Consider the following 21,556-nt stretch of genomic DNA (forward strand, 5'->3'; position numbering starts at 1 on the left):
TTTTTTTTTTTTTTTTTTTTTTTTTTTTTTTCTCTTTTTATTAAATCTGGTATAAGCCAAGTAATTTCTGAATTATGTTAACTGACCATGTTCTTTACTTACCTGTTATATGCTGTATGCTCTATGTGAAATAATTGAAGAAATGATAAGTGTTGCATTACTTATCTGTATTTCTTTGCCCCGTCATGAGCAAATACTCACCTGCTAATAAACTTGTGCAGTAAAACCAGCTGCACAACCTTGCAATAGAAGATGGAAGCTTAAGTCAGATATCACCACAGATTTTGAACTCCTGGAGTTGTTAAGTAATGATTTAGCTGGGGAAGAAAGGATTGCTGCACATGAGTTCTTTTTGACATTGGCAGCATGCAATACTGTGATTCCCATCCTTACTCAGAGTCCATCGAGTGGCACTAAGAATGAGTTAAGTGGTAATACTGGTGCCGTTGAATATCAGGGTGAATCTCCTGATGAACAAGCACTAGTTGCTGCTGCTTCTGCTTATGGATATACACTTTTTGAGCGGACTTCTGGGCACATTTCAATAGATGTCAATGGTGAGAAACTAAGGTAGATTGCTATCTCACTTCAACTTCTATCATAATTTAATTTGCCTTCGCCAAAGAGCACCTGCAAATTATGTCATGGTCATGTCTCTACCACGTTATGATGCACCTTTTGTTTAATAACACTGTGACAGAACTATTAACCTAATATGCTGTGAAGTCTGGAGGTTACCATATAAATGAAGCATTTTTAGGTTTGACATTGAAAGTGTAGATGATTCTCTGCAACACTGTCCCCACTTCTTACCATTTTTAGATTGTGAATTAATATTTACACCATTCGTTTTGCTACTGCAGGTTGGATGTGTTGGGTCTTCATGAGTTTGACAGTGTCCGCAAAAGAATGTCCGTTGTTATCAGATTCCCAAACAATACTGTGAAAGTGTTGGTCAAAGGAGCTGATACTTCAATGCTTAGCATTTTAAAGAACGATAATGAAAGGGATGGTCGCATTGCACATGCCACACAGAATCATTTGAATGAATATTCCTCAGAAGGTCTGCGCACTCTTGTAGTTGCTGCCAAGGATCTTACAGGTCAAGAACTTGAGGAGTGGCAATGCTTGTATGAAGATGCCAGCACATCATTGACCGATAGGTCTGTAAAATTACGACAAACAGCAGCACTAATTGAATGCAACTTAACTCTACTAGGGGCAACTGCCATTGAGGACAAGCTACAAGAAGGTGTACCTGAAGCTATTGAATCTCTGCGGCAAGCAGGAATAAAAGTGTGGGTTCTTACTGGTGATAAGCAAGAAACTGCGATTTCTATTGGTCTTTCTTGCAAACTCTTGACATCTGACATGCATAGGATCATAATCAATGGCAGTTCTGAAGATGAATGCAGAAGACTATTGTCTGAAGCTAAGGCTAAACATGGTGTTAAGTCTGCATGTTGCAATAATTGGATCTCAAGATGGAAAAGAGACATTGAAATTGGTTACCATGAAGTTTCTCCTGATGCAAAGTTGTTTAACCTGCCTATGGAGCATACAGAAAATGAAGAAGGAACTCTTAGTCCACCATTAGCTCTCATTATTGATGGGAACAGTCTGGTGTATATTTTAGAGAAAGAGCTGGAGTCTGAGGTATGGAATTTTCTTTCTTGCGTGAAAATTTAAATCTCTCATGTATATTTAGGATTTACTGTTGTCCCCTTGATTTCTTGCTCAGGTATAAAATATAATTCGCCACAACAATATGACCATATTTTGTTATATGATCTCTTACGTTTTATAATTCTTGTTGTTCAACAGCTATACGACCTTGCAATATCATGTAGAGTAGTACTTTGCTGCCGTGTTGCACCTTTGCAAAAGGCTGGAATCGTGGACCTAATAAAGAGTCGCAGTGATGATATGACACTAGCCATTGGTGATGGTGCGTTGTTAATACTATTTGTACCCATTTTGTACTTTAACTTGAGTTTGAAACATTTTCTGCTTTCTGCACGAAAAGCTTAGGTTCCATACTGGATGTAATGATCAATGCAATTTCTCCTTGAAGATCTTAGGTTTCATTTCATGTTGCAGCTCCCCCATTATTCTTTGTCTGGGTTTGATTTGAAATTTTTTTGGCCAGGTGCTAATGATGTTTCAATGATCCAAATGGCGGATGTTGGGGTTGGAATATGTGGTCAAGAAGGGCGCCAAGCTGTAATGGCATCTGATTTTGCTATGGGACAGTTTCGCTTTCTTAAAAGACTGCTTCTGGTGCACGGGCATTGGAATTATCAGCGAATTGGTTACTTGGTTCTTTATAACTTTTATAGGAATGCTGTTTTTGTGTTTATGCTTTTCTGGTAAATTTTCTTCCTCTTTCATATTTGACATTTTGCATTTGCTTTTTATTTTATGCATCCACTTCCAATGCTGACAAATGGTGACTATCCATTTCTTTGGTGCCATTTTGTTCATCAGCTTGAAATTTTCTGTGTTCTTACATGGTCAAGACCCCTGAGCTTTTACAAACATGATGAATAGTGTTATTAGTTTACTAACTGCTGAATTTGATGATTAGTATCTTCCAATTTGATTTCTCATTCTCAGTGTCAGTCACTTCTTGATGGTGCTTAATATTTGTTTGTCATCTCTGTTGTGATGCAGCTGATCATGACTCCTTTTCTGAGTAATATCATTTTTGTTTGTTTCATATAGGTACATTTTGTTCACAGCCTTCTCAACAACCTCTGCACTGACTGATTGGAGCAGTGTTTTTTATTCCGTTCTTTATACTTCAGTACCTACTATTGTTGTTGGTATTTTGGACAAGGATTTAAGTCATAGGACTCTACTCGAGTATCCAAAACTCTATGCTTCCGGCCATAGACAGGAGAGTTACAATATGCACCTGTTCTGGATTACAATGATGGATACTCTATGGCAAAGTCTTGTTCTCTTCTATGTACCCCTGTACACCTATCAGGAGAGTACAATTGATATCTGGAGTATGGGTAGCTTGTGGACAATTGCAGTGGTGATACTTGTCAACATGCACTTGGCAATGGATGTTCAGCGCTGGTTAATATATACCCATATTGCAATATGGGGATCAATTGTTATTACATATGGCTGCCTGGTGGTAATTGACTCTATCGTGATCTTCCCAAATTATGGGTTAGCCCTTCCTATCTGTGTCCTAAAATTTCCATTACACATTATACGTTTAAAATATTGGTGTTTTGTGTCATGAAAGTAACTCTTATGCTGTGTGTTTTGCAGTACAATATACCAACTCGTATTGTTGCCAAGTTACTGGCTCACTATTTTGCTTATAATCGTTATGGCATTGCTTCCTCGCCTTATTGTGAAGGCTATACAGCAAAGTTTCTGGCCTTCTGATATACAGATAGCTAGAGAAGCAGAGATACTGAGAAAAAGAACTGGTCATTTTGGGTCTACGCCAGATCAAGACACGAGCTGATTTGTACTGCTGATGTTGATCAACCCTATGACGATACTGCTTGCACGAGTTTTACTGGTCTATGGCTTTCTCATGGCATTCCAATGTATAGGCTAATTGGTAAGTCACTTTTATTCTTATTATTTTCGTAATTATCCTAGTCCTTTCATGAAATATTCCTGATTGCACCTTGCCAAACTTTCATTTAATTGAAGACAACATAATTGATGCTCAATCCTTGTCATTTTATGTGTTCTGTTACACCAATATCCTTGTCTTTAACTTTGTCCTGGATTTCACATGTGATTACGTCGAAAAGTTTAATCCCTGAAATTTCAACTGGATGGTGTTTTTTGGGTTCTGTCTCCATATATGTTCTCCAAACACACGAAACAGAAACGTGAAGCTACATGCAAACCCCTGCATTCATAGGAAGCCGTTAAAGTTAACATAGGAAACTTTTCATGTTTGAACTCATTTTGCCATTTCCATCCTTAATAATTTAGGCTACTAATGCATTAGTGAATCCAATACAAAAGCATAGCATCCTCTAACTTGTTCATTCCCGAGCATCACTAATGAATTATTGTTTCTTAATTCTCAACGCTTCAGATGATTTATACCCAACCGATTGCCAGCAAGGGATACACAGCGACAGATTCTGGGCAGGTAAGCTGAACAATGCTCAAGAAACCGAGGGCTAACAGTCTAACACGAATCCAAGGTTAGTTGACTGTTCCAATGAGCTTCGAGGCAAGTTGAACGCGTCTGGTTGGAACATTGTCGATGCAGGCCGAGCAACAGTCTGTCCGCTTATTATATTGTAGAGTCTAACTACTGTCATAGTAAAATGGCCACGTATAGCGAACACGAAAGAAAATAGAAAAAATAGATCGGAGAAAAAATCCAAGTGTACATTAGGCTGATGGAGTCTTGTAAAAAGGGGCAGGTGTTGATGTTCATCTTGAGCATGCATATGTAAGAGTAAGAAATAAAAGAGTGTTCATCTTCTGGTATTATTCAATCTCAGTCTCTCAAGATGATTTGTGTATAGTGTTTAGCATATTTCTAGGTTGTTTGATGCAATTAGTTGATAAGGTAGTTATGGTAGATAACTTAGCCAATTATTACTCCCTAGAAGGTTAGAAGTTATAGTTATGGAAATGTTTTATAATAAATTTATTTATTTTTAAATGTAAACATAAAAGGACCTTTTTATTTCTTTAATCAATTAAAAATATTTACAAATACACACACACACACACATCGATACATTTTCTTCACGTTTCGTATTTTTTGTTTCTTTATTTCTTCTCTCGCTTCCGTGTTGCCTAAAGCCTAAAGGCATCCCCAAGAGTTTTTTTTTTTTTTTTTTTTTTTTTTTTGTGGATTTTTTTTTTCTTTTGCAAAAATAAATTTTTGTGAGGCTTATTAAATGGGAATAAATTGATAAGAGCAACTTGCAGTGTGCGTTGCGTGAATAAATGTTTTTATTTTATTTTCATTTTAAATTTTTGTTAGTTTTTTTTTTTTTTTTCTCCTCTTCCCTCTTTTCTTCCCCAATTGTCAGGGCAAAAATCACCAAAAATCTTACATTGTTGAGGTTACTCTAGATCACCAGGAATGTGGGGATATGGTTAAAGTTGTAAAAGATGAATATATATATATATATATATATACATGTCAATTTTGAATTATCAACGACTTGAAAAGATATAAAAAATATGGAGATATTTTAATAAATATTTCAAATTACAAAATGCATTTAATGATATATAAATGCGCAATGTTCATCGGATGCATAAAATTTATAATATTTATCAAAATGCCACCGCATGATTTCTCCTTTTTTTTCCTAATTGTTGATCATTCTAGATCAACTACTAGTATTAGTCTACATTTTTTACTAGGAGACTTGTCTCACTCAATTATATATTAGCTGAATCAAATATAAAATGGTCTTTCTTATAAAATGTGATGACTAATTTCAATTGTCCATCAGCCATCAGGGTTCATCGATGGTGATGGTTTTAGTAAATAAAATACGGGGATAATTTTATAATTATTATAAATTTTTAAGTTTGCAATATTTATAAAATCAACTTCGCATTTTTCGCCTTATTTTTTAGCAGCCTTTAATCGTTGATATACATAAACCGTTGATATACCTAGATGGATAGATCATATTAGTCTTCACTTTTTGGGGTATGTTCTCAATCGAATCATACACACGCACACACGTGTATGATTCGAGTGATAACTATGAATCATACACAAAGCATTGTTATAAGAGATAACTATGAATCACTCAAAGCAATTGATCTCGGAGGATCTAATGATTTTAAAAGCGAGGAGATAGAAAAATGTGATTATATTTTCATAAATATCTTAATTTTTTAAAAAATGCAATTAATAACACTATAAAGTACAACTAATTACATCATAGAGCGCACATGTCATATGTATAAAGTGAAGTGAAGAGATATAATTTTGCTTATTTGTACTTTATAGTGTTAATAATTGCACTTTATAGTTTTACACACTATAAAATTTGAGTAATTTACAAAAATACCATCACATTTTTTTCTCTAACTGCTTTAAATCCGTTAAAATCTTTCCAAATAAACGGCTCTAATTTGTTCATTGTTCACTCATGGAGAGTAATTCTCACGGGAATAAACTCCTATATATATACACACACACCCTTAAAAGAAATTAAAATGTAAGAATATTTTTATTATACCATGTAATTGAAAAAAAACAAAACAAAACAAAAGTTCCAGAAGTGTCCGCTTTCCTCATTTCCGTTTGGTCACGGCGGTATCAAAACATGAGATACCCAAGTATTTCTCTTTTTCATACATATGTGGTGTGTACAATGAGAAAGCTAAGGTAAATATTGGATGAGAATGGTAAAATTGTCAATTCAATGTCACCACCCTTTTAAACCATGTGAATTGAAAATATTAAAAAGGTAAATTTACGAAAAGAGCAAAAAAAAAATCTCCATTTAATTAATAATATATGATGGGAAAAGCAACTCTATCTAAAGTAAAGTGGAAATATTCCATGATTCCATGCTGACGATGAATAGGCAAGACAAGTTGTAAGTGGATATTGATTAACTAAAAGTATGTTAAATCATTTCTCTAAAAAAAATCAAAAATAAAAAAAAAGTATGTTAAATCATAGGAGTCGTCACTGCGTGACGCAACTTGGTGGCGTCACTTCGTTCGTCATCTAATGCCTGAAACATAGCTATACTCTCGGCCAAAGCGCGTGTGGTATCTGTAGCTCCCTTGTCATGCACGCCCAAAGTGGTCCTGATGCCGTGGAGTGTCATCCAGGTTCATGCACCACAGCACCTCATCCCTTTTCTTCTATCCATTTTTGGATAATTTAGTTTTAACCCCTCATCCTTGGATTACATAATATTAGAAAATTTAGTTTATATGTTATAGAGCCATAGATGTCTATATTTTAAGCATTTCTATGTTTTCAATGAAATGTCATTTCTATTATTCTGTTCGTAACTATGTGAAAATTTATCATTATTTTTTTCAAAATTTAGGTTGCTTAGAGTAACTAATACATAGTACGGAGTATAATTTTACGTTCCTTGTCTCCTTTTTCTTTCCGGATTGCATTCTAAATCTATGACTTAAGGGTGAAAATTACATAAGCTGACTTTTTATTTTTCATCGATGTGATGGAGAAAAGAGGTTTATATTTATATATTTTTAAGTATTTATTAGTCATTGTGTTAGAGTGCAATTTAGGAAACTTATGCAACAATAATGAGTAATCACGTTGTTCAATCAGGCATCTCTTGTATAAAAAAAATTAATTTATTTAAATTTGTAATCCATAAATGCCATAAAGGTCTTTGTGGGGAAGAACTTTGGGATAACCCAGGTTCGATTCCCACAAGTGACAATTCCTCTTGGAGCGAGTAGGAATTAGTCGGGTGGATCCAGACCGTTAAAAACGAACGGAGAAAGACCTGAAACACCTTGTGAGTTTACACCAAAAAAAAAAAAATCATAAATCATACTTAGATCGAATTCAAAATGGTGATGAGGTGATCTTGTCCCTGCAAGCTTAAGGTTAGAGATGAAAAAAGTGTTAATCAAGGATCTACAACAATAGTATAATTTGATAGGAGAATAAAAGGTGTTAGTGTTATTATGAAAAGCTTAGGGATCAAAATGAAATTATCATAACAAAGTAAGGAGACGACGCATGCAATTAGTGCGCGTGGGGGATTTCTTGTAATTTAATCTCACACGAATTTTCCAAGCAACATCCTCCAATTTTCCAAGCGTTTACCCATTTACTTATTTATTTATTTATTTATTTCATACACATATATAAATAAATGTAGCCTCTCACATTTCAAAGCTAAAATCACACACCACTGCCACATCACACATAATCTATGGCACACTCCTCGCCGGAAAACTCATCGGCCAACCGCAAGAGGGCCGTCGACGGCCTGATTCTTGGCCGGAACTTGACGTGCCAACTAAGAGAGGTGCTGAGAAACAGCTCCGGCGAACATGGACCGCCGTCTAAGGTGGTTGCGGAGGATTTGGTGGTGAAGATTCTGGAATCTTTTAATGAGGGTATTTCCGTAATTGGATCCATGGATTCCGACGAGGTTTCTCAGCCGCCTTGCGACGGCCGGAAATCGGAGGACTCTAGTGGTAGTTGCAAAACTACTTCTGCACTCAAAGATGGTAGAGGATGCTACAAGAGAAGGTAATAATAATTCTTAATTATTCTCTAAATTTTACGTGCCCTAATCTTTTATGCCCGAGATTTCGGTACATAATTAACTATACTTGATAGTACGGATGTTGATTGACAAATTATATTCGATTTTCGCTATATATGTGTGTAACGTGATACTTATGATGCATTAGATTTTTACTATATATATAAGTACTGCCGGTGATATTAAGCTTTGGCATTATAATTCTTTAGTGTAAACGGTAAAGTTTTACTTAATAAATTAAATTAAAAATTTTATTGTTTTTTTTAACACTATATATGTGTGGGTTGTCATGAAAATTTGATAAATTATTTGTTGCTTAATTTATTTATTTTGTTTGGAAAATTAGATGACAACTATTAATTGATAAATACATTTTGAGGGTATTTTTGTCTTTTTAAAGATCCATGATGGTGACAAGTTAAAGCAAGTGGGTGTGAATATGTGATGTTGTTTAGCATCTCCTCATTTTTCTAATCCGTTAATCAGATCATGATGTGCTTCTTTAATGCTTTACGACCATTTTGCCCCTAGTTAATCTACCTAATTTAAAACGTTTTGTATATAGAATCATGATGGTCTTTATAAAGTTGGTTATATATATAGTTTAATTTCATTATTTATATAACATGCATGTTGCATGAGGTTAAGATTTGAAAAATGAATAAAACTCTATATTTAATAATTCTCACTTTAATTTGATGATTAGAAACGTTACAAAAAAATGTGCAACCAAGATTCGAGGGGTTATATTATTGATTCGAGAGGTTATTTATGAGCAACTTAGATTGGTTCAGAGTATATAATAAATTTATATTTAATAATTTCAACTCTTGATTGCAAATTTTTTATTTTATCTTCAGGCTAAATTTGTTATACATGCAATTAGTTTGTTTATAACCTTGAAATCATTTTTGTTGCAGAAAAACATGTGAGACACTGATTAAAGATTCTCAAACTTTAGTAGATGATGGATATGCTTGGAGAAAATATGGACAAAAAGTTATCCTCAATACCCCATATCCAAGGTTTGCTTATTCCACCTCAAATTCATTATTGTGATATTATTATTTTTTTCACTATTTATTTTAAAAACTTTGTTATTTTAGTTTTATTGTGTGTGGGATTTAAGTGGTTCAATTTAATTTATATTTCTTTAAAAAGAAATTAATTATTTATAATTTTATCGTGTGTAGGAATTACTACAGGTGCACTCACAAATTCGATCAGAAATGCCAAGCAACCAAACAGGTGCAAATGATTCGCGAAAATCCTGCTCTGTACCGCACAACATATAATGGCAATCACACATGCTTGAACTTCCAAAAATACCCTCAAATTATCGTGGACTCCACAGCACCTGGGGACTCTTCTTTTCTACTTTGCTTTGGGCAAAATGGTCAAAGCAACAAGGAAGTTCAGAATCCAACTTTAATAAAGCAAGAACTCAATAAGCAAGAGTTTGCTGAGAATTTGTACCACAGCCACATTCAATCATCAAGCTCCGGTTGTTGTTTGGCGTCGTCCGATGACCGTCCGATGTCGTCGGCCCGGTGGGGGCCGGCGGTATCGTCGGGGTCGGAGTATGGGGACGTGAATTCTTCTGGATGCACTCATGATGACTTGGGTATGCAAATGATGGGTAATGTCGATGTTGATGATTTCACATTAGGGTTCTTGGCGGATTTCTGATTGAATTATGCTAGCTTAGCTAGCTTGTTCCTCCTGTTATCGATTTTGCCCTAATGTAAATTCCTTGTTAGTACTCTGTTCAACGAGCTCTCTCAAAACGAAATCACTATTTAATCGTATATTGAGAGCTCATTGTATGTTTTCACTATATATATAAAGTTCAAATATGCATGAGACTCTTTTTTTTAAAGAAGTCAATTGAACTTATTTTTCACTCAAATGATAGATGGCTAGCTAGCTAGTACAATGATGTAAATTATATTTAGAGAAATGATGCTTAACTAACTATAGTACAAGCAAAACATAGTTAATTAAGATTATATTCTATATATGGAATTAAAGCAAGTCTACTGTCTACTTAGTGGAGTTTGTACTACCTTAGCTTGCTAGATTTCATTTATTTGAAAAGTATCCCTTGGAAAATTATGTTGAAATAGTATTTAATATAGGAAGGCGACTTTCTATTATATTCCATTTAAAAATTGCAAATGAAAATTAAGATAAAGGTGCCAATAAAGCCATAAAGGTGAACGACAATGTTAAAATCCAAAATTCCATGGCCGATAGGTTGGTGGGAGTAGCTTCTTGTGAGGAGGTAAAGAAAGCTATCTTTGGAATGAAAAAATATGGTAGTCCTGGACCTGACGGTATCCCAGCGGCGTTCTATCAACACTACTGGGTGAGATTGGGCAGGCGATGACAAATATGGTCAATCAGGCTTTGAACAACGGGTCAGTCAACACGGACCTCCTTCAAGCCTTCATGACGCTAATCCCGAAGAAAGACACACCGGAAACGGCAGCAGACTTTAGGCCAATTACCCTCCTCAACGTGGGCTTCAAAGTCATCTCCAAAGTTTTAGTCAACAGATTAAGACCTCTCATGTGCAACCTCATCGGCCCGCACCAAAATAGTTTTCTACCGGGCCGATCAACAATGGACAACGTGATTCTCACACAAGAGGTGATACATACGATGAACACCAAGAAAGGCAAAAAAGGCTTAATGATACTTAAAGTTGATCTGCACAAAGCCTATGATAGTGTTTCCTGGACCTTCCTTGAAAACACACTAGCTGATTTTGGTTTCCCAAGACGCCTGATTAATCTCATCCTCTTTACACTTCGGGAGAGTGAGATATCTATCCTATGGAACGGTGGTCGGCTCCCACCCTTCAGATCGGGTCGGGGTTTGCGACAAGGGGATCCACTCGCACCCTATCTTTTCAACCTGGTCATGGAACGTCTAGCTTATGACATCCAAAATGAAGTCAACAACGGCCACTGGAAACCGATCCGCATCTCTAGAGGAGGCATAGGCATCTCTCATCTCTTCTTTGCTGATGACCTCATGCTGTTTGGAGAAGCAACCGAAAGACAAACAAAGATCATGATGGATTGTCTGAATAATTTCAGCAAAGCATCGGGTCTAAAGGTTAACCTTTCTAAATCTCTTGTTTATTGCTCACCCAATTTGGATGCAGGCACTAAAAGACTCATTGGCGAGAGCTTACAGATCCCCCTAGCGCCTAATCTGGGTACGTACTTGGGTATTCCCATGCTTCATAAACGGGTTTCGAAGCAAACGTTCTCCTCGGTGGTGGATAAAATGAGAAGAAAACTCACAGCCTGGAAAGCCAACTCACTCTCCATGGCCGGCCGGAGGGTTCTAGTTCAATCCTCTCTTGCCACGATCCCTACCTACACCATGCAATCTCTGGCGCTCCCAGTAAGTATTTGCAACGACATAGATAGAGTTTGCAGAAACTTCTTGTGGGGACACACTGAAGATTCAAGAAAGATCCATACGGTCAACTAGAATGTCATATGCAAACCCCGAACAGCGGGAGGTTTAGGCCTCAGAAAAGCTCGTGACTTTAATCTGGCGTTCCTCACCAAATTGGCTTGGCAAGTTTACTCCAATCAGAACAAGCTCTAGGTGAAAGCCCTAAGAGAAAAATATGTCAAACAGTCCGACTTTCTGAGGTTGCCTCCAAGCAGTAACGGGTCTTGGGGATGGAGAAGCATCTTGAAAGGCCGTAACATTCTTGCTCAAGGAGTTAGATGGAAGATTGGCAACGGCCACTCGGTTAATGTATGGCACGACCGGTGGATTGGCAACAACACACTCAGCTCCAGCCCGGAATGTACTATTCCACCCAACTACGAGGGGATCAAAGTAAAAGATCTGATCAATGAACAAAAGACTTGGGATGCCATGGCGCTGGACTTGTTTATTCCACAAAGTCTAGTCGATGTAGTCCGTGCGATCCCTATCCCCGACGAGGACTTGCAGGAAGATACGATCACATGGCTGCACACAAACTCATGTAATGTCTTTGTCTCTTCAGCTTTTTCCTTTCTAATTGAATCTGGTGATGCAGATGCTTCTCAAGAATGGATTTGGCGAGTTGCATGCGTGGAGAAAGTGAAGATCTTCATCTGGAAAATCCTAAACAATGGATTGCTCACCAACGAAGAACGCAAGCGGAGGGGTTTGGTAGAGTCCGCCAATTGTCCGCTCTGCAACTTAGGCAATGAAACCGTAGATCATCTCTTCAGACAATGCGATCGGGTGAAAGATATTTGGGAGCTGGCCGAACCTCCGGCTGATTTCAATTCGAGCAGTCACTTACCGATAAGTTCTTGGTTAAAAAAGGCATGTTCGAATGCAAAAACGACGGGAAAGGGCATCATCTGGTCGACAATGTTCCCTTATATGCTATGGCATATCTGGTTAGCAAGGAACAACGTCATCTTCAACAATGTTCACACTACAGCGGGAGAGGTGATCAGACGTGCTACAGATGATACTAAGGAGGCACAACACCTCCTTCTCAGACATAATGGTCCGGTGACAACCAAACAACAGTGGGTCGCATGGGTTCCTCCTCCTCACGGCATGGTGAAACTCAACACGGATGGAGCGATGAAGTCGAGCTCGAGACTGGCAAGTGCAGGAGGTCTCTTCAGGGACCATCACGGCGATTGGATGTTGGGTTTTACCTCCAATATTGGGTGTGTACCAACAGCTTCATGGCAGAACTATGGGGTGTTAGAGAGGGGCTCCGAATTGCAAAAAACCAAGGCTTTGAAAGGATCATGATAGAAGCTGACTCAGAGGCGATGATCCAAGCTCTGGAAAGCGATTCGGCACCAACTACTCATGAGAACACCTTAATCAAGGAGTGCAAGCATGTAATGAAGCAGTTCCACACAATCAAGCTAAGTCATGTGTACCGGGAGGGAAACCAGTGTGCAGACTTTCTTGCGAATCGAGGGCAACATGCGGTGTGGGGAACGACTATTCTGGATCAGCCGCCCGACGATATGAGAGATCTTCTTCTTCGCGACTCGCAGAGCATTGCAACTTGTAGAAGACGTTAGCCCAGGGGCCTTCCGGCCCTTCCATCCACCAAAAAAAAAAAAAAAGCCATAAAGGTGAAAGGACAGTGCATGAGGTTGAAATATTGAATTCAATGAAGAAGTTGATGTGCCGTGTTTATCAAGAAAATTTGAAGTAATAATGATCAAATATGTCATTAAATACACATCAAAATTTAATTAGATTTCAATTCATTTCTTAAATATATTGCAAATAAATTCTTGAATTTACTAAATTCTTACCATTGAAAGAAGTTATTATTAATAATTAATGTTACGTTTCTTTTATTTCTTTATTCATCAACACCAAGACTAAATTATTTTTTTCTTCACTTCAAAAGTATGTGTCATCAATACCAAGAATAAACCAATTTCTTCTTTAGACCATAACTTTAAGGATGATCACGGTTCAGTTCGAATTGGTCATCAAATTAGGTATTTTAACAATAGAACTGAAATTGAAACCGTAGGGATAATTCTGATTACGGTTCAAAATTGAAACTCAAAAGATTTTGGTTTCGATTTATTAAAATCATAAATTGGAACTGTCGGTTCTGGTTTGAAACCAGTCGGCTTCGATTCTGAATTGGAAAACAAATTCTAAAAAAGTTTAACTGTTGAATTCGAATTATTTAAAAAATAGAAAATAATTTTTTTTTATTAAAAAAAAATCGAATCGACGGTTTAAACTGAAACCACCGATTCTGATTTATTATTTCTCATAACTGTGAATCATTCAAAACTAAAATCAAACCGCAGTCATATTAAGTACACTTTCTTCAATTTATCAACATCAAGATTAAACCTATATAATCGAAGTTTGACAACCTAGAAATTATGGATTCTCTCCGGAGAACGTACAACTCATGAATGAGCTCTCTTCAACATATTGGGTTTTTGGGATAGAACTCAGAAGTTGATTCTCTAAACATTTGAAAAATTATTTAGAGCAACCTCATTAGTGAAGTTTTTTCCTCCAATTTTTTGTTGGCTCCAAGATCCACACACATCAGCAACAACTATCTCACTCAACCTCAAAAATGATATAGACACACTATTTTACTCTATTATATTTCAAAGGTGTCAATAAAGGTGAAAGGATAGTGCATGACAGCATGCGGTTGAAATGTTGAATTCAATTAAAAAAGTTGATGTGCCATGTTTATCAAGAAAAATTAAAGTAATAATTATCAAATATATATGTCATTTTTTTGGTAATAATATTATTATTAATCAATCTATAATGTTTGAAGTACAAGAAATAAGTATTTAATTTATAAAAATACAAATAGTCCAAATCATGATATGAATGGTAAATGATAATATTCTCAATAATACATAGGAGGAAGAAAGAATTGAAACCAATTTCTTCTTCATACCATAAATTTAGGAATGATGATTACGGGGTTCAATTCGAATTGGACACTGTACTGTAGCAATAAAACAGAAACTAAAATTGTAGGGATGATTCCGATTATGGTTCAAAACTAGAACTTAAAAGATTCGAGTTTTAATTTATTAAAATCATAAATCAGAACCGTCGGCTCTGGATCGGTTCCAAACCTGAATTGGAAAAAAAAATCTAAAATTTTTTAATTGTTAAATTTGGACTATTTTAAAAATAAAAATAGAATTTAAAAAAATAGTTCAAACTGACGGTATATATGAAGATTTAGTTGAGAGAATTTGGGAAAACTTTATGAAATGACTAATGTCTTTCAATAATTTGAGAATTTGAAGTGTAATGTTAATCTTTAGCTACACTCGAATGGCAAAAAAAATATGTTTGTCAAACTCAATAATTAATTAATTATTTAATACAAAATGATATAAATAAAAAATGACTAAGGTGTTCCTTAATAATTTAGAAATTTAAAATGCATTATTAATATTAACAAAATTTATTAATGGTGAACGAAAATTGCCACTTTAATTTACCGATAATTAAAGTGGAAAATTTGTGTATTGTAATATATAATTCGTAGACCAAGTCTACAATATATGTATAATTAATGGACTAAAACCGTTATTTAAAAAAAACTTATTTTCCATTATTATTATTATTATTATTATTATTATTATATAACAAATAATAATATGTTCATTTTTGGGGAAATGAACCAAACACATAAACACTAGAAAATTAAATTATTTTTTCAGAAAATGAGTCATTTTTCTTTTCAAAAATATTTTCTAGATTCCCAGACAACCTAAAATCAGGGCGGGTCCAAACATTTTAGAGGCCCTGGGCGAAATTAAAAAACTAGGCCCCTTATATGAAAAACTAAAATTTAAATGTAATAATACTAAAAAATAATAATATCAAATAACATGAAATACTATTAGATAATTTTCAACATTTTTTAAATACAAAAGTAATCATGACAAAAAAAATTCTACGCGCTATGCAAAATCATCGATAATTGCATCAAAATTAACATTCTCTAGCATATCCTTCTCAATACACAAAATCGTCATTAACATGGCCTTGGTCATTTAAATTTTATTTAGATTGTTTCAAATTTTCATTAAATGATTCTGATAATTTTATGAAAAATTTATTTATAGCTCCTCTTTGATGTGATTCTATTAGCTGCTCTACTTGTTTTTTTTTTCTTTTTTTCACCATCACATAAATGCTTTTTAGGTAACTTTACATAAAACAATTTTAAAACAACTCGAAAACTACGATTTTTTTGTTCATTTCTTCTTTCACTTTCTATCCATGTAAATATAATGGATGATATAGAACTTAATAACTCAGGTTAATTATAATTCAAAAATTATATATATATATATATATATATATATATATATATATATATATATATATATATATATATATATATATATATTCTAGAATTACAGAAATCACAAAATTCATTATCCAAATCCCTAATGCCTTATAGGTGTGCTGTGTTGCATGTGTGTAGTGTTGCATATTCCTGCAATCTCATCTATTCTTAATTTTTTGTTTTCTAATATAATTATAACACTAATTTTTATTTTCTAATATAATTATAACAGTAACTTTTTATTTTTAATATAATTATAACACTATAATAGATATATGTATACATATACATATATATGGATGGGCCCCTTCTATCATGCTCAAGACCGGCCCCGCCTAAAATGACAATGTATCAAGTTTAATTTACAAAATGAATGTACGATATAATTTGCACTAAATTATTTAGGAGAAATCCATATATTCACTCACCAATCTCACAACTCCTAGTAATTACCAAAATTCTATCATTATTATTACAATATATATTTTTTTAAATTAAAGATGATTATGATACACAATTAAGATCTTCATTGTTCAAGGCTGCAGACTGGTTTTTCCGGCGATCGCCGAAAAGTCGCCGACAAAATCAAGGCCGTGCAACGCCCAAACCAGCGCCACCGAGGAGACGAAGACGGCGACCGGACCAATCATCCACAACAACACCGGAAACGCCATGCAAAGCGCCCTGTTGCCCACCACGGCCAGCTTGAAGCCTCGTTCCAGCACCGTCTGCGTGTGCGACGGCGGCGGCGAGGCGGAGAAGTCGTCGGCCCCCACCGCGTTGACCAAGAAGTTGGCGTCGATCAAGTTGGCGATGGCCATGGAGCTGCACATGAAGCTGGCGAGCAGGAAGATGGCGGCGCAGCCGAGTTTGAGGACTATGAGGCGGCCGGAATGTAGGCCGAGGAGTGGGCCGTGGAAGAGGTGGGAGGCGGCGTTGAAGGCGTTGTTGGTGAGAGCCGCCAGGGAAACGATGATGATTACGGTGATTGTGGCTGTGAGGATGGACGCCATTAATGTGTTTCTCAGGCTTTGCACCGCTAACATGCCCTTCTTGTCATTTCCCTATATATATGGAATTCAATTCCCTACTGTTACAATAATATATACTTTCATCATTTATATACTCCATATTTTGTTTTTCATGACTTTCTCTTTTCGATAAGTATTACATTTTTATTTTGACTATACTCGTCTTGCAAATAAATATTATAAGACGGTTTCTTAGAAAATCGAGCCATTATTTTCATAAAAATAGTTTCATATATATTTTCAACTCTATTAGAATTGATATTTAATATTAGAATAATGGTCAAATAAGCCATCGAATTATAAATCAAACTGCAATTAGACCATCATACTCGAAAAAAAATTACAATTTGGTCCCTGAACAACACAAGTTCAAGCAATTAAACCTAAAGTGACATGTTAACCAGGTAATTAGATAACGTGATAGTTGCCAAATTTAGGTCCATATGATTGGATAATTAAAGTTGACTCGATTTACCATTATAATGATTCAATCTTTAATTTGGTAACTACCACATCATCTAATTATCCAGTCAACAGGTCACTTTAGCTTTAATTGCTTGAATTTATATTATTCAGAGACTAAATTATAATTTTTTTGAGTTGGATAACCTAATTACAGTTTAGTGTATAATTTGATGACATATTTTACCATTATTCTTTTAATATTCACAGGTTAAAATGACATGAAAAAAAAATATAATGAAAAATTAGAGTTCAACTAACCTTGATTCCCTTCTCCAAGGACTATTTTAACAACTATGACTACTTTTTTTTGACCATTAATGGGCAGAAAACCACGGAAATGCCCAACAACTACTTGACCAAATTTACAAACCACTTTCTAGCTAGGGTAGTTAGAATTTAGAAATACCGACCAAGAATTTTGCAAATTTTTCAAAGTGGTGTGATGGTTAGTTTCTAATTACGCCTTTAAATGGCTAAATTATCATATTATATCTATTTTTTTTATATATAAAATTAAATAAGACTTAACATAGGACAACCCAGCCAAGTGAGTCAAACTGTTGATTTGATAACATTAAGAATTATCTTTTTGAGTTGAGTCAGTTATAAACAACTTAGACGACGGATTTATTTTCATGTGACAAATATAAAAGAAGATTAAAGGGAGGTGGGGTTGGGGCTTGCTTGCCTGATTGTAATCCTGAAGCCAGGATCTCCGCTTGAGCATGTTGAGGCCGATGGTGGTGGCGGCGGGCTTGTGCTTGAGGCGGTGGCAGAGATAGGCATGGTACCCGATGGTAAGGGAGAGGCTCAAGGGAACCAATATGGTGTCCAAGAACACAATGAATGCCATTTTTCATGCCAACTAACTAACTAATAATTCATCAGGGAGCAGATCAGATCAGAGTGTATTATATCGTGTGTGTTGGTATGTGGTCAAAAGGTTAGAGAAAAGCAACCAAATATATTTTAATGTGTTGTTGGAGGATGATAAGATGTGTTGAATTGCTTTAATGTGGTGCGTGCATGCTTAGTGGATTTCAAACTCATCCCATCATCAAGTTAGTAGAAGTTGTGTCAAGACCACCACCATTATTGGAACATTATCCGCGTAATATTACATGTACTTTTGTCTGTTCATTTCATCAGATTATATCTTAGACCTCATGAACTCGTTCTCATGCCCATAAAAAAGTAATAAATCGAGTCAACATTAAGACTCAACATTTTTGCGTACAAAGAATCCAATCGAAACCTAACCCTTAATAATTTTCTCATCATCATGTCGTTCCAAACCAATTTTTATAAATAGAAACTCTCATTTACTAGAGTACTAGACTAATTTTTTGAGAGTAACGAGTCACAATTTTTATTATCTTCTTTCTCCTCTGTCAATCAAATAACAAAACTTAGCAAAAATTTTACTCCATATATACGAGTTTATGAATATATCATTTTCCAAATGGTTAACCTCTTTTGGGGGATAGGGACTTAATTGCGTCCAAGTGGAATGGTTTGTTTGCATGCCCACTTAATGCTCTCATCTTAATTATGTATTACTCCTACCAAACTTTGCAAAGAGCATCACCAATAATTCACTATACTATTATTGTTGGATATATGTGTCCTTCAACATAAGCTTTTTAAATTAGGTACATTTTAATTAATTAATCATTCATTTTTATCTATAATAAACCCTTTCTTTACCTCTTAAACATATCTCATTATTGGTTGATGTGTTGCAATATAATTATAGTATTTTGGTATCTATATATAATGTATCATAGTCCATTTTACTATTACATAAATTAAAGTCATTAACAGTGCAGCCTAACTCACAATATATGTATTGATAATTTACAACTCTATTTTAATTTACTTCCTATAAATACAAATCAACTTGATGTCTCAGAGACCGATACTCCATCGATATCATTGGTATCTCAAGACTTTTCGCCTTAAAGAAAAAGGTGAACGGTCGGTGACAACAAAGTGACATACACATGCACCTATATATAGTCGCTAGCCCTAGTGTTACTATATGAACAACACATACTAAAGCCTCACCATTTTAAAACAAATTCCATACATCAGTCCTGGTTCTGAGCATGGCGGTAGTCATGAAAGACTTAATAGATGTTAAGCGGTCGTTTACTTCATTTCTCTGTTTTTACATTTCCAGTTTTCCATTTCTCCATTTTTCCAGTTTTCCATCTCCATTCCTCCAGTTTTCCATTTCTCCATTCTTCCAGTTTTTCATTTCTCTAATTTTTTATTTTGTTAAATACAATAATAATAATAATAATAATAATAATAATAATAATAATAATAATAATAATTGATAGTTGAAGGATTATGGGTGATTAACTTTGGACTATGGATAATAACAATTTGGAAGTCGAAGGACCGTAGGTGGTCAATAATAATAATAATAATAATAATTATAATAATAATAATAATAATTGATAGTTCAAGGATCATGGGTGATTAACTTTAGACTAAGGATGGTAACAATTTGAAAGTCGAAGGACTGTGGGTGGTCAATAATAAGAATTTTAATAATATTAATAACAATAAAAATAATAGTAGTAATAATTATAATAATAGACATTTAATAATATTAATATTAATAACATTAATAATAGTAGTAATAATAAGAATAAAAAATCTGAAGCTTCACTGAAATAGAAATTTAATAATAATAATAATAATAGTAAAAGTAAAAATTATAAAAAAATCTAAAGCGAAACATTAATAATATAGTAAAAATTATAAGAAACTGAAGTGAAAGGGCTGAAGAAGGCAAAAAGGCGCGGAAGCAAAAGGGGCGCATAGTAGAAGTTGAACCTAGGACCTCAACTTAAGTAATACTGTTCACCCGTTTTTTTCCAATTCTTCCAAATGGAGAACTCAAATTTGGCTCTCTCCAAATTCCTTAAGAAAGATGGAGAAATGAGATGGAATTACACTTTGGAAGAATAGATTTAGTAAACAACATCTCTCATTTTTCTTTCTCCACTTCTTCAATTCTCCATTTTTTTGGGAAAATCCTCAATTTTTCCAAGTTACTAAACAACCCCTAAATTATGTTGTATTTTGACCTATAATGTTTTAATTGGTTTTTAAAAATGAATCATAATTTTAATAAATAAAATCAAGATGTGCCACTCAAGTGTTATTCTTTTGAGAAATACACATATTATTTTTCTAACAAAAATATCTTAAATTTTGTTAATGGTGGACAATAGGAAGCAACGTTCCAAAGGCCTTGTGGTCAAGCGGCATGAAGTGATTCTCCCAAGTGGGAGGTCATGGGTTTGAGCCTCAGTGTGGGCAATGTTGACTTTGTTGGGCTTCAGTAAATTGAGAAAGTATCATGGACAGATACTAGATGTAACAGGAATGAAATTATCAAATTCCTTTAGATGACATATTCTTTTATCAAACCATAAGATTCCTTCTCTCCATCTTCATTTGAAAATTTCATTATAACCCAAAAAGTTTTATTTATTTAAAATTTCATTTTTTAATTTGAAATAGTGTGAAAAGAAGATATGCTATTATTTTTTATTATTAAATAAATGATATTTAGTTGCTATTTTTCTTATTAGAAATACTATATATTAAAAATGTTTGCTTAAATATTAATATTTATTAAATGCACTTTTTATATAATTAGATACTATAATAAGTTTATAGTATCTAATTATATTGATTAGAAATTAGATACTAAAGATATTTATGGTTGATAATTATCAATCCTTATCCCCCCTCCCCCCACCCAAAAAAAAAAAAATTAAAAAGAAAAAAGAATAGAGCTTAGACAGATGAACACGACAGCGGAAAACAACCCTAAGATAATTTATTTTTTTGAGTTTTTTCCACTTTTGGTCTTATGACTTTAGTGTTTCCGTCAATTTAGGTACACGACTTTCATTCATGACATA

At 34.5% G+C, this 21,556-nt stretch overlaps 3 protein-coding genes across 9 annotated transcripts in view; 2 read left to right on the plus strand and 1 right to left on the minus strand.

Moving 5' to 3' along the window:
• The window catches only part of LOC116006100 (phospholipid-transporting ATPase 1-like), a 10,492-nt gene extending 5,972 nt beyond the window's left edge, over nt 1–4,520 (plus strand). For all 7 annotated transcript variants that reach the window (XM_031246375.1, XM_031246372.1, XM_031246374.1 and 4 more), the window contains 7 exons: nt 222–570; nt 864–1,656; nt 1,825–1,948; nt 2,150–2,369; nt 2,725–3,183; nt 3,289–3,589; nt 4,082–4,520. In XM_031246375.1, the coding sequence (XP_031102235.1) occupies nt 222–570; nt 864–1,656; nt 1,825–1,948; nt 2,150–2,369; nt 2,725–3,183; nt 3,289–3,490 (2,147 nt within the window). In that variant the 3' untranslated portion in view covers nt 3,491–3,589; nt 4,082–4,520. The remainder of the gene's footprint in view (nt 1–221; nt 571–863; nt 1,657–1,824; nt 1,949–2,149; nt 2,370–2,724; nt 3,184–3,288; nt 3,590–4,081) is intronic.
• A 3,349-nt stretch (nt 4,521–7,869) lies between these two features.
• LOC116006047 (WRKY DNA-binding transcription factor 70) lies at nt 7,870–10,142 on the plus strand. Its single transcript, XM_031246301.1, has 3 exons — nt 7,870–8,230; nt 9,167–9,271; nt 9,440–10,142. The coding sequence occupies exons 1-3, from the start codon at nt 7,908–7,910 to the stop codon at nt 9,933–9,935; spliced, it is 924 nt and encodes a 307-aa protein (XP_031102161.1). The 5' UTR covers nt 7,870–7,907; the 3' UTR covers nt 9,936–10,142.
• Nucleotides 10,143–16,451: 6,309 nt separating this feature from the next.
• LOC116006377 lies at nt 16,452–18,567 on the minus strand. Its single transcript, XM_031246724.1, has 2 exons — nt 18,298–18,567; nt 16,452–17,177 (listed from the first exon to the last, which is right to left on the minus strand). The coding sequence occupies exons 1-2, from the start codon at nt 18,460–18,462 to the stop codon at nt 16,647–16,649; spliced, it is 696 nt and encodes a 231-aa protein (XP_031102584.1). The 5' UTR covers nt 18,463–18,567; the 3' UTR covers nt 16,452–16,646.
• Between the last annotated feature and the right edge of the window lie 2,989 nt (nt 18,568–21,556).

The sequence above is a fragment of the Ipomoea triloba genome, chromosome 15, assembly GCF_003576645.1.
Source record: "Ipomoea triloba cultivar NCNSP0323 chromosome 15, ASM357664v1".
Classification (NCBI taxonomy): domain Eukaryota; kingdom Viridiplantae; phylum Streptophyta; class Magnoliopsida; order Solanales; family Convolvulaceae; genus Ipomoea; species Ipomoea triloba.

Coding starts and splice junctions, on each gene's coding strand:
- LOC116006047 (XM_031246301.1), top strand. CDS start 7,908: ATGGCACACTCCTCGCCGGAAAACTCATCGGCCAACCGCAAGAGGGCC. Junction 8,231..9,166: donor AGAGGATGCTACAAGAGAAG/GTAATAATAATT, acceptor TTTTTGTTGCAG/AAAAACATGTGAGACACTGA. Junction 9,272..9,439: donor CTCAATACCCCATATCCAAG/GTTTGCTTATTC, acceptor TATCGTGTGTAG/GAATTACTACAGGTGCACTC.
- LOC116006377 (XM_031246724.1), bottom strand. CDS start 18,462: ATGGCATTCATTGTGTTCTTGGACACCATATTGGTTCCCTTGAGCCTC. Junction 17,178..18,297: donor GGCTTCAGGATTACAATCAG/GCAAGCAAGCCC, acceptor CCATATATATAG/GGAAATGACAAGAAGGGCAT.